Raw genomic sequence first — 17,298 nt, forward strand, 5'->3', positions numbered from 1 at the left:
TGTTTTGGGGTGTCTGTAGCCTTATTAAGATTTTAGGCAGCCTCTGCTAATGGATGTGGCTGTGTTCCTGTGTTGCTAGTTGTTTGGCATAGGGTGTCCAGCACTGTAGCTTGCTGGTCGTTGAGTGGATCTGGGTCTCGGTGTTGAGATGGAGATCTCTGGGAGATTTTTCCCATTTGATATCACATGGAGCTGGGAGGTCTCTTGTGGACCAGTGTCCTGAAGTTGGTTTTCCCACCTCAGAGACACAGCCCTGACGCCTGGCTGGAGCACCAAGAGCCTTTAATCCACACAGCTCAGAATAAAAGGGAGAAAAAAGAAAGAAAAGAAAAGAAAAGGAAGGAAGGAAGGAAGGAGGGAAGGAAAGAAAGAAAGGAAAAGAAAGAAGGAAAAAAAGAAAGAAAGAAAGAAAAGGAAAGAAAGAAAAGAAAGAAAGAAAGAAAATAAAATAAAGTTATTAAAATAAAAAATATTAAGAAGAAAAATTTTAAAAATTAAAAATAAACCCCAAAAACAGGACTGTCAGAACCCTAGGACAAATGGTGAAAGCAAAGCTATACAGACAAAATCTCACACAGAAGCATACACATACACACTCACAAAAAGAGAAAAAGAACAAAAAGAGAAAAAGGGGAAAAAAATAATATATCTTGCTCCCAAAGTCCAACTCCTCAGTTTGGTGTTATTCGTTGTCTACTCAGGTATTCCACAGATGCAGGGTACATCAAGTTTATTGTGGAGCTTTAATCCGCTGCTTCTGAGGCTGCTGGGAGAGATTTTCCTTTCTCTTCTTAGTTTGCACAGCTCCAGGTGTTCAGCTTTGGATTTGGCCCCGCCTCTGCGTGTAGGTCGCCTGAGGGCGTTTGGTCTTTGCTCAGACAGGACGGGGTTAAAGGAGCAGCTGTTTCAGGGGCTCTGGCTCACTCAGGCCAGCGGGAGGGAGGGGTATGGATGCGGGGCGAGCCTGTGGCAGCAGAGGCTAGCATGACGTTGCACCAGCATGAGGTACGCTGTGCATTCTCCCGGGGAAGTTGTCCCTGGATCCCTGGACCCTGGCAGTGGCGGGCTGCACAGGCTCCCGGGAGGAGGTGTGGAGAGTGACCTGTGCTCACACACAGGCTTCTTGGTGGCTGCAGCAGCAGCCTTAGCGTCTCATGCCTGTCTCTGGTGTCCGCGCTGATAGTCGCGGCTTGCGCCCGTTTCTGGAGCTCCTTTAAGTGGCGTGCTTAATCCCCTCTCCTCGCTCACCAGGAAGCAAAGAGGGAAGAAAAAGTCTCTTGCCTCTTCGGCTGCTCCAGACTTCTCCCGGACTCCCTCCTGGCTAGCCGTGGTGCACTAACCCCTTCAGGATGTGTTCATACCGCCAGTCCTCTGGCTGCGATCCTACAGAAGCCTGCCCGATCCTACAGAAGCCTGCACGAGCCTCAGCTCCCAGCCCCCGCCCATCCCGGTGGGTGAGCAGACAAGCCTCTTGGGCTGGTGAGTGCCGGTCGGCACCGATCCTCCGTGTGGGAATCTGTCCGCTTTGCCCTCCTCACCCTGTTACTGCGCTCTCTTCCGTGGCTCTGAAGCTTCCCCCTCTGCCACCCGCAGTCTCCGCCTGTGAAGGGGCTTCTAGTGTGTGGAAACCTTTCCTCCTTCACAGCTCCCTCCCACTGGTGCAGGGACTGTCCCTATTCTTTTGTCTCTGTTTATTCTTTTTTCTTTTGCCCTACCCAGGTACATGGGGGAGTTTCTTGCCTTTTGGAAGGTCTGAGGTCTTCTGCCAGCAATCAGTGGGTGTTCTATAGGAGCAGTTCCACGTGTAGATGTATTTCTGATGTATCTGTGGGGAGGAAGGTGATCTCCGCATCTTACTCTTCCGCTATCTTCTTTGTCTCCCTCGCCATATTTTTTTTGAAGCTAACTTTTTATTATTGGGATCTAATTTTATTGCTTTGTGGTTAAAAGAATGTGGTCTGTACACCGATTCTTGAAATTTGTGACTTGACATGTGGTCAATCCTTGCTTTTGTACCAGGTCAGGGGCAGCCGGCTGCACGCCTGGCTTTCACCATTGAGAGTGTTTCATGTATCTCTTTCTTTGTTCTTAACACTTTGAGTTCCTGATATCCTGACTGGCTGACTGGTCCCTCACCCTGCCCTTGCTCACTGCTTTGTGTGGTTTTGTTTTCTGACCAACAGAGATTTTTTAAAAATTTATGATCCCAGTTAAGTCTTCCTGGTTACCTCTTTTAAATGTTTTGTCTGGCATAGCAGAGAAGGGATGTCAAAAAAAAAAACATGACTCGCTGCTTCATATTGTTCAAAGCCTTATTAATCTCTTTTATGGCCAAAAAAAAATAAAAATCACATTTATAAAATGTCTTTACAAAGAATAAATAGCCAAAACCTTAATAATTATGGTTTACAGTCAGTATTTTACAGGGGAATGGATAGAAAAAAAGCCAAAAAATTTTAATGGCTAATATTTGCCAATCAATAACCTCATTTAATACAATTACTTATACCTTCCTGTCACCAACAGTATTAGATGCACAATTGACAGACCTCATAGTATGATATAAAAAATATGGCCTTTAGAGTCAAACAAACCATGATTAGAGTTGGGCACACCAGTTCGTAGTTCATCTAATCCTCAGTTTCCTCAGCTATACCTGTGGACATTAACATCACCCTTTTGGATCACTGTGGGGCTTATAAGTAATATGTAAAGCATCTATTATAGTCCTGGAATACAACAGATGCTCCAAAAATGTTAGCCTCCTCCCTTTTCCAAATAGTTCTTTCTAAACTTTAAGATTACCAGTCCCGCAGATAATCATCTTGGCTTGAATTCCCATACCTTCCCTCCCCCGTCCTTCCACTTCACCATGCCACTCACTGTTTCTAAGTATTCTATGATTCATAAAGATATGCATATTTATCCTTCCTGTAAGATCTAAACAGAAAAAAGTAGGTGGGGGAGTTTGAGCCTTAGCTTAACCTCCCTAGGGATCCTTCTCTTTTGGTGAACATGTTCTTGGCATTTCCATAGGGCACTCAACATATTTATTTTCCCAAAGAGATGTTTTCTTACATTGCGCTATGTCAGGTTCAATCATACGAGTTAAATATGAATTGGGGGACTGATCTGAGTATCTATCACATATGGTGAATATCTTACAAACCGAGGCCTAGTGCAAACAACTACTGGGGAAAAAATGTTTTCCATTCCAAGCAGTTAAATAAATTAAAAAATTTTAAAAACTGCTAGGAAATAACCCATTAGTAAGTGCTGAAATGATAAAATATGATTTATTTCAAAACAGATTATAGAGCTATACAATGTTAAATATTTCATCTATTAAGAAACATTTTTAAAAAAGCTCTTGAGCTTTCCATACTGTATTTTTATTAAGTAATATAGCATTTAACAAGTTAATGTAAATACTTATTCCTTGTGAAAACTAATTGGACAATAACAGTATTGCATGAAAATAAACAGGTAAATATCCTCTGCTTCCCACCAGTTTCTCAGAATTAGATACCATTAGCAGTAATCATTAATGACAGTGACCACTGCTGATGGCACACTCAATTGGTTGGGAAGGTCTTTTGCAAATCTAAGCTTATCTGACTGCTAAAAACCAGAGAAAGGGAAAAATAGGGTATCAAAAGATGGAGTAAGAACTCCACAGAATTAAACATAAATTTGCACAAAATACGCAATAGAAATAGTTTCTCAGGCTAATAATGGTGAGCACTTTTGGTTGTGTTTACCTAAATGCTGTTACCTATGGATACAAGCAGTGCTACAAGTTTCCATATAAAGAGCTCACTTAAATGACCAATTCAAACAACGTGTTTATCTACTGAAGCTGGGATTTCTTCTCTTCAGAAGCACCCTGTTCTTTACCTTCTATCTCAAGCATTTCAACAAAGCACAGAGCAGTGCACCCACATGGGGTGCAGCAGAGACCTCACAAGCAGGCAAGAAACAAAACAGGCTTTGTTTCCTGGGGGAAGGGGGAAGGGCAGCTAAAAAAGAAAAGAACTGCATTACCACCTTCTTTCTCTCCATGACCAACTACCAAAATCCCAATGTTTCCAGTTTTAACAAAATTTCTAAAAGGTAAAGGAGAAAACAAATCCCTAAAATATGACAATTTTTTTAAAATGCTTTATTTTAAATTCAGTGTCTGCTGCCTGAACTATGAAATAGTAACTGTTTCAAGTTTTTCTTAACCAATCAGTCCCGACAGCTTTATGGTAGCAAATCATACACTCAGCAATTACTGAAAAATAAGAGACCACCTTCTCAAAAACAAAGGAGGTCATCACCATGGGTTCTTTCCAGATTTTATTCTAAACATCTGAATTTTCAAACTTCAGACAAATTTTAGATTTGCATAATTTGTATCTTCAACCTTGAAATATTACAAAGTACTACAGATGTGGTAATCAATCGTAGACTTCGAGATAATAAATTCAATCCTAGTAACCACATTAAGTGTAAATTTAAAATTAGAAAATTATTTTGAACTTTTACAACAATAACACATCAAATCTCGCACAACACAAGAAAGCACCTTTTTACTTTGTCTAATATTGTATCAAGTTTCAGCTATTACATGGTTACAAGTTAGAATGGCTATATTAGTTTGTTTATAACATTTAGAAACAAATTTTAGGTTTTTCCCGTACCTACAAGGGTACTTAAGACTGTAAAATTGTAGGCTTATTAAAAGAAATGAATGCTTTTCTAAAAGCATTTGTGTTCTAAAAACACAAACTAACAGGTCAACTCTGTCAGTCTTAAAACAGTAAAAACAAAACACAAAACACCCACTGCTAGCTAAGTCTTTCAATATGACCTAGGGGATTGAATTGTCTACAAAAAGTTGCTACTAACTGGCACAATAATTTATGTATTTAAATATAAAATGATGGTTTTTTTCAGTGAAAGTTACTATTTGATTCACACTGAAAATCTGTCTCTTACAAAAGGAGCAAAAGGCCAGGGTCCTAATCTCATGACTGAATATACCTTTTTATTATCAATATGCAAAAGACATCTCCCAACACTCAATTAAGCTATACCTAAATGATAACACCATGCCCAGGAATGACTTTTTAAAAAAAGTTATACTGAGATATTTCACCCCTTTAGTAATTTTAATATATTCATAGAATTGTATAACCATCACCACTATCTAATTTCAGAATACTTTCATCATCCCCAAAAGAAACCCTGTATCCTTTAGCAGTAAACGTCCTACTGCCCCTCCCCCAGTCCCTGGTAACCATTAATCTACCTTCTGTTTCTTTGGATTTGCCTATTCTGAACATGTCATGTATATGGAATCAATTTTGTGACTGGCTTGTTTCACACTTAATGTTTTCCAGATTCATCCATGTTACAGTATGTATCAGCATTTTATTCCTTTTTATTGCCAAATAATATTCCATTGTACAGATCGACTACATTTTGTTAGTCTGTTAATCAACTGATGGATATCTGTGTTATTTTCACTTTTTGGTTATTATGAATCGTGGCTACAAACATTCAAATGTGCAGGTTTTTGTGTGGACATATGGTTTCCTTTTTTGGGCAATATATATCTAGGAATGGAATTGTTAGGTCATATGGTAACTATATGTTTAACTTTTTGAGGAACTGCCAAACTGTTTTCTAAAGTGGCTGCATCATTTTTCAATCACATCAGCAATGTATGAGGGTTCCAACTACTCCATATTCTGGTCAACACTTGTTAATGCCTGTCTTTCATTTTAGCCATCTTACTGAGAATAAAGTGGCATCTCATTGTGGTTTTGCTTTGTATGATGTGGTTACAGTTAACCTCCTCTAAAACTCTACCCCAGGTCTTACCATAGGCAAAATAATCTCTCCCTCCCACACTCTGTACTTCTCTCCCTTACCAAACATCAACCTCCAGGCCCTCCAATCTGGGTTAAAGTATTTTAATCTTTAAACTGTTCAAAAATACCAATAACATCTTTTTTTAGGTCAATTCGACACTGTCTTCCTTCAACCACCTATCAAAAGTCTGACATGAAAATTTATTATAATGGTATTTTTTCAAACAATACAATTGAGAATGGAGCTTAAAAAACATTCAACAGAACATTTTCTCCTCATCACCTCATTAAACAGTTTGGGGCAGGACACAGGAGTTGCTAAACGAGGTGAGGAGGAGAAGGGAGAAAGCGGTCTTACTAGCCTTCGGCTCTCTCTGTCCCCCAGATATAACTGTGTTTTTTCCCTCTACTATGAAAATAAAGTTTAAAGGCTAGTTTGGAGAGAAAGTACAGATAATGAAACTATTAGTCTAAAGAGAAGGGGAATAACATTTTAAAATCTACCTGCCATCATGAATTCGTTAGATTAATGAGTCAACAGTTCCATTAATAGTTTTATTCCTAATTACATATAATGTATTACTATTAATCCTCTTTCACTAGGGGAATTTATAATTTAGAAAAGATGAATCCGAGTTCTGACTGATAAGCACAAAAACTGGCCCTTTTATATAGTGTAGAGCTCGAATGGCTTCTTCTTACCTTTTAATGTCTCTCACAGCACCTTATTTATTATCTCTCATTGTACTTAACACATTTTGTAATAATTATTTATTTTGTAGCTGACAACCCCCTGCCCGCCTGCTAGCATAGTACCTGGTACATAACTGGCATTCATCTGTTGAATGAGTAAATAAATACTCAAATAGTTTCTATCCCTAGAGTTAGTAGGATGCTATTAGTAATACACAGGAGAATCTCCAAGCTGAAGCAAGTCCAGAATGAGTTCTGAAGCGACCTCAGCAACCAGGGTAGCAGAACAACATAAGTATAAAACAAAGCAAAGAATATGAACTACTCCTCTTCTAAATCATTCCAATTTATTTCAGCAGAAATCTATTTGACTTTTCCCTCAAGAAGTCTATAATCTGTTTTTCTGTTTCTTATAACTGAGTCTCTGGGTTGTCACAAAAAGTGACATCACCAAATGGCTCTCTTCTCCAGCACATTTTATAAGATACTTGCTATTAATGCAGAGTTGATACAAATACAACTTGAAACAGAGTTTTCTTTTAAAAATGAATTAAGTTTTCTTGTGTTTGATGTGAGGGGCTTTAGTAACACAAATAAACCATTAATTTAAATTATCATTCAGTGACTTTAAGTTTTAAAATTCCACATGAAAAACTCATTATGTAAACAAAGAAAAATATTTCTTCACTGTATAATTATTTGTATCATTGAACCATCATCAAGTAGAAACTACATATTAATTTAACTTCATTAACGTATGTCTATTCACCCTTGGCAAGTAGGAGAGACTGCTTACCATGACTGATAAACTATTTTGACACCATCCTCCTGACTGTAACATAAAAAAAAACAAAAAAACCCACTAAAACTGCAAACCTCAAATATTGAACTAATTTTGATATTCTATAACCTTACATATTAAAATGTTCATTTCGGCTAGTGTTTGTTTTTTAAGTAAAAAGAAAAAAATGTAGTGAGGGCAACAATTAGTAACAATCTCCAACAGTATGTTTTAAATAGGACTTCCCTAAGCACATGGCCTAGAATTATACTTCAAATCAGCTTACATCAGGCTTCCTAACATGGTAACTTTATGAGAGTTCTAAATTCTAGAAACAAAGCATACTAAAAATGCATCATCTTTAAGGAAGTTTAAACTCCTATATGTGTCAGAGCTTGATAGCATGGACAAAACTTAACTATTCCATCTAGCGCTGCCCATCCCCCATCAGATTTGTTTGCCTGGGCATACCCACCATGTGATAAGGCTTATCTTTAAAGGTTGAAAGATTTCCTGGTCTCCTCTTCAAAAGTAATTCCCAGCTGTGACCAGAGGACCAAAAGCTAAACTTAAGTGGTGCAATAAATAGTTCAAAATTATCTCTGGAAACCTCAGTGCACTCAAATCCATAAAGCTATTGAGAAGTAACCTTAAGCAAGGATCCAAAGCAGTCACTGAAGAATTCATAATCTAGCATATTGTATTAAATTAATTAAGGACTGGAAATATTCTTAAAAGCATCTAGTATATGAGTCCAATTAAGTCAAGAGAAGTCAGGTCTCTTTCTGAATGAGTTGGTTACACTGTTGATACCAGAAGAACTTGGGTCTCTTGATTCCCAATTGACTAGGTAAATTTTTCTACGACACAATTTAATTCATTTGAATTCACATGTAGAAAGAGGATGCTAGCTAACTTCTTCTAATGGATTTTTGGAGGGCATATACAATGTCAGGTCAGAGCAATGTCATAACTATTTTTCTCACTAGATAATGTGCATTTAAAAACTACATTGAGTATCACATATAAAGAGGCATCCAGAGAAGGGAAGTAAACTGGTAAAAAACTCAGAACTCTAAATGCATAAAAAAACTGGAGAAACCACAGTTAAAAGAGAACACCCTGGGATTAGAAATGTATTCACAAATTTGAAGGGAAGTAAATTTCTGAGTAATAAAGGGACACATATTTTCTGGTCATTAGAACCTTCCTTAAATAGAATGGACTGCCTTGTAACATGGTAAGCTCCTAGTCAAGGGAAAGGGAAAGGTCAAAGGTGAGGTTGGAAGGTAATCTCTTAAGGATATGGTAGAGGTGAGGCATGATAATTCATCTAGATGGCTTCACTTCTGTAATTGGAAACTCATTACCTTTGGGTAATTTCCTCAAGATGAGTCACAATACAGTATATAAGTATATGCTTCAACTACTGTCATCTTCCTCCCTCTGAAATTTCCATGTGTTAGTATTGGTGACTTAGGTGTGCTTTTGCAAAGATTAACTGCATGTAATCTAAATTTCTTTAAAATTCTGGGTGTCAAAAGATCAAGTCCAGATTCTAGTTCTGTCACTCAACTATATAACCGTGGGTAGTCACAATTTCCCTAGATCTCAGAGAAACAGATTTGGGGCAAAATCCCTACCTCTACCAGTATTTTTTAAAAAATATATGTTGGTGGCTTGGGGAGTCACAAGGACTGGCTGGCACTATGGCATTTAGTGGGCAACAGTCCGGGATGTTGAATGTTCTTCAGTGCCCAGGATATACCCTCCCTCCTCCTTTGAGAAATGCTGATTAGAAAAATTACAAATTCCTTTTCAGGGCCAAATTTTATGAGGTTTATTTGTTTTAAGAAGTTTTAGTTAGCAACAGCTCTATTTACCTAAAACACACTGAAACATCTTTTCCTCCCTACCCTAAGTAGTTAATAATATAATTCACAACCAAATACTGACATTTTAGGATCACCAGGCAAGATTTAAAAGAGGGTAAGGAAAACAAAACAAAAAAAACAAAGATCTTGTTTTTAATGCATGAATATAAAGAGACTTGCTTCAATAAAATTCAAATGATTTGATGTTGGTATTCTAGCTACCCAAGACTCCATTAATGGAGTTAACAGATTTAGTTTCTACAACCTTTAGTGTTTTTTCCTACCTCTACTAGAACAGACTTAGGTACATTTAGGTACATTTTCATCAAAAGTAAAATATTACTTGTAACAGCTATCAGAAATATTTAGTCTTCAAGGAAAAAGGTTAATGAATGTCTAAACAGTTAAAAAATTTAACAGACCTTTAATTATTGATGCAAAATATTTAACTTTGATAAGAAAGATGCACTGAACAACTTTTGGCTTTTGACCTAGTATCAAGTTTTGGGAAACTATGAAACCAAGGACCAAAATCAACACCTAGGTTTTAATTAGCTGTGACATTTCCATGCACAGAATTTCTATGCACAGAAAGAACTGTTGATAGTAATTATAAAGGATATTATGAATTCGCCAACTAGGTTGTTTATTACCTCCTTTAAGTCTCAAAAGATACATCTTTTAATCCAAATCTCTAGTTCCAGTTATTTTATTTACACCAAACGTGTTTTTAATCCCAGTGGTCCCATCAGCACTTATTTCCAGAAACACAGATTCTAACACTACTTACTATGTCCTTTTATATAAACAGGGACAACAACATTACATAAAAGATCAGTTCATTGACCATTAGTATTCTGGAATAGATTTTTCATTCTGAAAAACAGGAATTATAATTTTTGTGTGTGTTTTCATTAGGGCTTTTACTGGAAAATATTCAAATGGCTATTATTATGTAAAACAGTAAATAATTTTACAACATACAAGAAAATATTTAAACCTGAGACTCTTCATGTTTGCAAGTATAAAATATCTAGGAAAAGAGTGTTAAATAAGTAATAATTTAATGACCTGCATAATACTCAAGCATCAACTTTCTTTAATACAGTGTAAAAACATTCCTAATATGATTCCTTAAAGACAAACAAAAGCCCTCCTTTTTTCGAAGTCAGTAAATATCAGCTAATTCTTATTGGCACTGGATGTCACTACATGATTTGTTATAAATTACTAATCAATGCTGTAAAATAATATAAATGTCAACCATATATAGTTTTTAGGGAGGGGCAAGATAAGGGTATGGGATTAAGAGATACAAACTACTATGTATAAAACAAATAAACAAGAATACATTGTACAGCACAGGGAAATAGTCATTATCATTTAATAACTTTAAATGGAGTATAAGCTTTAAAAATATTGAATCACTGCTATACACCTGAAACTAATATTGTAAGTCAATGTAAAATAAAAACTTCAATAAAAATTTTTTAAAGATAGTTTTTAAATGTTAAAGAATAAAAAATCAGATAAAAAAGAAACAATGAATAACTAATTATTTAATTTCCTGAATTTATATTACATGGATAATTTATTAACTTCATGTGGGATGTGAATTATTCTAAATATAATTATTCTAAAGCACCTGATAAAGAAAAGAAATATTAAAGAGGCTGGTGTTTGAAGGAGGTGAGTGATAAAGTCAAGCTTAACAGATGTAAGGTGTATCTTCTACTCTAAAATGTCAAAAGACATAGGTCAACTTGACTTAAGGTAAAAAATGGCAAATACTTTCATATAGATTTGGGGAATATAGGAAAACAAATTTCACAACCATGAAAGCAATAACCTATCATTTGTTGGTGTCTGCCATGGTTCAAAGGGTCAGAAAGGGGATAGTCTATATTTTTTTGGCAGATAAAATGCAATCCACCATAGAACTTCAGATTTCAAGGAAAACTCCTTCAAATTCAGCAGCTAACAGCTTGTCTCTATTTGCTGTCACTCTGGATCAGAGAAACCCACACTTTTTTTTTCCCCTTTCCTGCTCCCCTTCAGTTACACTTGAGCTCTCTGACTGAAAAGATCTGGAACAGATTAAAAGTCGGGCCACAAAATAAAAAGCTTTGGCATGTTGTCAAGCCTGTCTGGAATACACATACACAGTGGGCCCAAAAAGGGAAACTAAACGCAGTAAGAGTATTTTATGAAAACTTTTCTTGGCATAGCTAACTGTACGCTGTGTGTACATATGTGTTGAAGGTGGGAGGGAGAGTATCATTATTTTTTTTTGGTACTTTCTCCCATTTAAAACAAAAGACCCAGCTGTGTGTGTAATTAATGAATCTACTTAAGCTCACAGCCAAGTTGTTTTATTTCACTTTTTATTAACTGAAAATACTTATATAAAAAAAAAAGCTTTGTTCCAATTGCTGATTTCTACAGTTAGCTAAGAGTTAATCATCATTTTTCATAATCTCGTGTAAAGGGAAAAAAATCCCACAGTACCATTTTTTAAAATTTCCAAAACATGGACAAGCAGAATTCATTTCATTAAAGATGATTTAAGGAAACATGTCTGTTATCGTTCTAGTCCATACAAATGGCAACATTTATTAAATTCTCTACCTTACTTGGTTTCCTGTTTCAACCACAAGGGCTTATTCAAGCATTAAATAGAATCTGAAGTTGCAAATTATTAACATGCCACATTACTTTTTTAACACTCAAATAGGTCTTGAAACTCAAAAGGCTAGCATTTAAGCCAAACCGGATATCTGTCAAAATGACAGTCTCTGCCCTGATCCCACCTTTGACTTTATTTGAATAGGGGATTCAATCAATTCATAAAGCTGACCAATCAGTGAGCTTGGAGCAAACCCAAATGTTGGGGTTTTAAAAAGGTATACATATAGATATAGGAGAACTGCTCAGAACGTTCCTGACGGGAAGTTATTTTACCCAACTAGCTCTGGGTAGAGTTTTTTCCTTCTCTTTTTCCCCCAGGACTGTGTTTTGATGGCATTCACAGAGTTAATTCCTCTTTCCCATAAAGGCCCCACAGTTGTTGTTAGGTCAACCCCTGTAAAGCTTCAAAGGTTCCGAGTTCCCTCAGTCTGACCTACTCAGTGATCTGCACATTGTTTTCATTTAGCTGCATCCAGTCCAAGACGAAAGCTTTAAAACCACAATGATCTGCTCCTTTTTAAATACATTTTTCCATGGCTTTGGAAAAATGTCTCAGAAACCCAACTGAAGAAACTGAAAACAGTGAAAAAATATGTGTAAAAAGGCCCTAAAGAGCTTGTATACTATTATCAAAATATGCACATTTGGGAGGGGAGTATTTCTTTGTGCAAATGGTGATTTTTGTCATTTGATTTGGAGGGAAATATGGCTTTTTTGGGGTTTGTTTCCTAAATGAAAAACAAAGAAAAAACCCCCTTTACTTAAAAAGCGAAGCGAAGAGAAAGGAAAAAAAGGCTTTCATTGGTCTATCTCTAGGGTGACAGGGGTACCCACCCCCGCTTAGGATAGAAAACATTATAATACCCAGGCACAGGATGGTACTCATTGCTCTCTTAAGTTAAGCATAAGCAGACACCACGTTACTGACAAAAGTTGATATCCCAGGTTTTAGATGAAGCGACAGACTGATTATTTCTGTAGCTAGAACGATCATTTTAAACACGATCACTGTGTTTCCCAAAAATGTGAAAGGAACAGTGAGTCTGGTTAGTAAACCACCACAACATTCCTCCAACCCCATCCCAAGAAGTCCAAGCTAAAAAGCTGATTTAGACTTGAATTTCTCAAGTTTAAAGTGAAAGGTATAAAAACAGTACTTGGGTAAGTTGGATGGGCAGTCATTTTTTTAAATTATAAAGCAGTGCAATTAAATTTAAATGTACCTTCCCAAATTCACATACCAAAAAACAGTAATCAAAAATATCTAAAAAGATTTTGAGATGAACCTTTACCAAAACGAGGGTCAAGCCTGGGGTCTAGCCAAGAGGTGGTCTTGTTCTTATGGTTTATATAGTATATTTCTCCATCCTGAGTCATGGCTTGTTCCCATCCATCAGGAAGAGGACCTATAAATACAGAAAAAAAAAAAAAATCACGGTTGGTTTTTAACTTGGTGCATCTAAAAAAAAAAAAAAGTGGGAGGGGTGCTAGTTTAAAAAGAAAACACATCCTGACATAAAACAACTCATTAATGCAGAATTAACAATGTGTTCAGAGAAGAAAGGTAAACCTGTATACTTGATTCTTCTCCACTAAAAGGAAATTACCCAATAATAAAATCTACACCCCCAAAGACACAGATGTAAAAAAGGTCAGATTTTCGGGAAAATGCTCTGTAAGTCATGACCCAAATAACTGTTATTAGTGTTAGTATATGACATGGAGTGCTGCAGCTCAGGGACCATCCCCCAATCCAGTCAGTTTTGGGACAGTACCTTCCTAGAGACCCCAAAAGGTTCTTTAATAAGGAATATATGCAAGTGTTCTCAGAGTACCTACAGTATCATAAACATTCTGCTTAATATAAAGCACAGTTTAGCTAAGCCTGCCAAGTACCATTTATTTCCATTATTTATGTGACTGACTCACACCAAGAAAACTATAATAGAGAAAACATGGTTCAAAAAAGCTTATTCTTAAGCAGCCTGGAAGTTGCTAGGAGGTGGGGATTGTGGCTAGAAGGCTAAGTTTGTCAGAGACTTGGGAAGGGGGCAGAGTAAACACCAAAACTGCTGGAAGGCAAATTTCTCAGGAAGAAAAAGAGAAAAGGTACAAATTTCAAAGCTACAGAGTGAGGAAGTAATACCTGGGAGATAGGGCTAAAGAATATAGAAAGTATAAGAAGATTATTCTATCTTTATGAGGGTAGGGAGGCTAGACAGTTGCTTTTAAGAGGTAATAGCAATGAAAAGAGAGGCCCAGTATAAACCACTAAATTCAGGCATATTTCCTCCTTGTCTCTCCCACTCCCCCGCTTCCACTTCCTACTCCCACCAGGAATCAGGAAAGGCAAAGGTAAATTGGGAGAGTCTGAGTAAATGCCTAAAATTTTCCATCTGTGGACCAACATGAATTGACTGCTTACTGTGTGCCAGTCACTGTGCTAAGTATATTAGGTACATTAACTCGTTTAATCCTTACAATGACCAAGGACATAAGTAGTAGTACTATCTCCATTCTAATGGGGAAACTGAGGCACAGAGTGGTTTAGTCGGTACATCACAAAGCTAGTGTCAGAGATGATAAACTTAGCAGCCTAATTCCTGAGCCATTTTTCTCATAACAACACTTCTTTTTATTCACCTCCCACATCCAAGATCAGAGACTAAGTATGTTTCCTGTGCAAAAATGGAACAAGTTCCTTCTTTCTATACTGGCAGTCCAACACAGCCTTAAGAGTATTGCTGAAAGAGTAACTTTGGTTAAACAGACCACTCACGCAGGGCCATGGGACCCAAGGCCCTAATTCTAGGCCAGTTTTCATTTGTATTAGGAACAGACCGATTTGCTACTATAGTATTATCAAAGATGTACTTTGATGGGGTCAAAATCCTGTTAGGGAATGCAGGCATGTGGAACTGGAGTGTTCTGTACTCCTACACAGGCCACAGGGGGAAGACCCTTCTCCAGTCCTGAATATGGAATTCTGAACACAATGCTAACCATGTCCAGAGTTGAACTTTGCTGCAGAAATCCCGTGTTTACTAAAAAGTGAATGGGAAGCAGACTTGTTTAACACATGTAAATCAAACAAACCACTTTTCTCAGCAGCCTTCAGTGTCACTTTGGGTTCTATTTCCGCACTAGGAAGACAGAACCTCCAGAACTGAATATTAAGGGTTTGTTACTGACTTTAATTGCGAAGATGGCTCAATTGTAAAATGCTTCTGAAAAACAAGTAATTAAAATTCTAACTTCCTAAGATATCATGATGATGAACAAGTCAACAGAAGTCACTGGATGCCTTTGGAAGCATCAACCCAATGGCCCTAACAGACCTCATTATAGCCTCCAAACCTGCCTCCTGAGTAAATGGATTCCCCCTTTTTTTTTTTTAAACAATATCACTCTACCTTTGTTGTCTGAGTTAGAACCAAGAACAGTATCTTGGATACAAATCAACTTTCCCTTTCTGCTCCACCCACTCCATGCTGTGGACTCCACTTACACTTTGACTGATCTGTTGCAGTCCGTCTCTAAGAATTCAACCATCAATAATTTTCAGCTCTTTTTCTTAACCACTACAGACCTTTGTTCCTTGGTGTCTGACTTGTTTCCTCTCCTCATTCCAGTGTCTCCTAGCAAACAGCCACCAGGGTTTTCTTCTTAAAATACTACCCAATCAACATTTATATGTTACTCACTGACTTTAAAAACGTTTCCCTTGCTCTCTACCATCAAAAGGAAAATGCCAGCTGGACTCATTTCTTAATAAGTCTTCTTCACACACCCAACCCTCACTCTACTGCCCAAGTTTTCACAAAATCATGCCATCTCCTTGTATGTACTATTCGTGTTATCACAGACAGCCTTCTGCCCCATCTCTTATAAACTCTTATTCACCTTAAAAGAGAAAGCTCAGATGTCACCTCTTTGATTCAGCCTTCCCTGATAACCCCACATAAAATTATTAACTTCCTCTTCTACTCTGTATTAACGTTTTAACAGATAGAGCTGTATTTACTTGCTTACATGTCTGCCTTCCTGACAATGACCAGGCCACTTATCTTTTAACTCGTGTCCAGTATCTGAGTAATTGCTCGCTAGCTATTTAATGGAAGAATGAATATCCTGCCTTCTAATACTTTGAACTTTCTATAAACAAGCTTAAAATCATATAGTACATATATGGGGTTGGCCAAAAAGTTCGTTTGGGTTTTCCCATAAAATGTATATGGAAGATAAATATCACAAATATATCAAAAACTTCAAATTGTCTACGCATTCACACACTGACATGAGCCACAAACATTCCTTCACAGGGACTGTACTCATTAGCCTACCACAGAACCAGATTTTGTCATAAACTACAAAACTTTTAATACAAAATCATATTTATATATTTATAATTCATATACATGCCCTATCTGTGATTTTTAAAAATAAAAGCTACATACTGTATAGACACTCTTAACTCATAGCTGTAGGCAACATTTTTGGATGGACTTTCTCCCCCAATAAAATCAATGGCATATTTTATGTACATGAAGGCTAAACTGCATAAAGACAGTTCAGTTTCCCAGATATGCATCTCCTTTAAGGGCAGGTTTATAAATTTAAAAAGGTGGGCTTCCCTGGTGGCTCAGTGGTTAAGAATCTGCCTGCCAATGCACGGGACAGGGGTTCGAGCCCTGGTCTGGGAACATCCCACGTGCCGTGGAGCAATTAAGCCCATGGGCCACAACTGCTGAGCCTGCGCTCTAGAACCTGCGAGCCAAAACTACTGAGCCCACGTGCCACAACTACTGAAGCCCATGTGCCTAGAGCCTGTGCTCCACAACGAGAGAAGCTACAGCAATGAGAAGCCCATGCACCACAACAAAGAGTAGCCCCGCTCACCACAACTAGAGAAAGCCCACGCGCAGCAGCGAAGACACAATGCAGCCAAAAAATAAAAATAAAAATAAAAAGGCAAGACAAATGTACACCTCAGAATCACTTTCTTAGCTACAAGAGTTGTCATGTAATTTCTGTGAAGTTTCTGATACATGCATTTATGTAATACTGGTATTGAAGGCAGTAAAGCAATATATACTTTTAATGTCGTGGCCTAATAAAGGCTTCATTGTCATTCCAATCTGATTCTTGACATAGTGATTCATAACTTCTCTAAAAATTAAAATTTCAATGGGATACTTGTTAAAGAGACTCTAAATAGATTTCTTAAAATATTTCCCTGAAATATCCTTTACATAAGACAAATTTCACTAACATTAGATTAAGTAAAAATGGAAAAAAAAGGGGCTTCCCTGGTGGCGCAGTGGTTGCGCGTCCGCCTGCCGATGCAGGGGAACCGGGTCCGCGCCCCGGTCTGGGAGGATCCCACATGCCGCGGAGCGGC

At 37.4% G+C, this 17,298-nt stretch overlaps 1 protein-coding gene across 8 annotated transcripts in view; it reads right to left on the reverse strand.

Moving 5' to 3' along the window:
* Positions 1 to 17,298, reverse strand: part of YAP1 (Yes1 associated transcriptional regulator) — a 124,286-nt gene that overhangs the window by 31,402 nt on the left and 75,586 nt on the right. For 4 of the 8 annotated variants that reach the window (XM_024115342.3, XM_024115338.3, XM_024115340.3 and 1 more), the window contains exon 4: positions 13,190 to 13,303. In XM_024115342.3, coding sequence (XP_023971110.1) covers positions 13,190 to 13,303 — 114 coding nt within the window. Of the gene's footprint in view, positions 1 to 13,183; positions 13,304 to 17,298 lie in introns of all 8 variants that reach the window. The other 4 variants (XM_024115341.3, XM_024115337.3, XM_024115339.3 and 1 more) reach the window with 1 other exon arrangement.

The sequence above is a fragment of the Physeter macrocephalus genome, chromosome 16 (assembly GCF_002837175.3).
Source record: "Physeter macrocephalus isolate SW-GA chromosome 16, ASM283717v5, whole genome shotgun sequence".
Taxonomy (NCBI): domain Eukaryota; kingdom Metazoa; phylum Chordata; class Mammalia; order Artiodactyla; family Physeteridae; genus Physeter; species Physeter macrocephalus.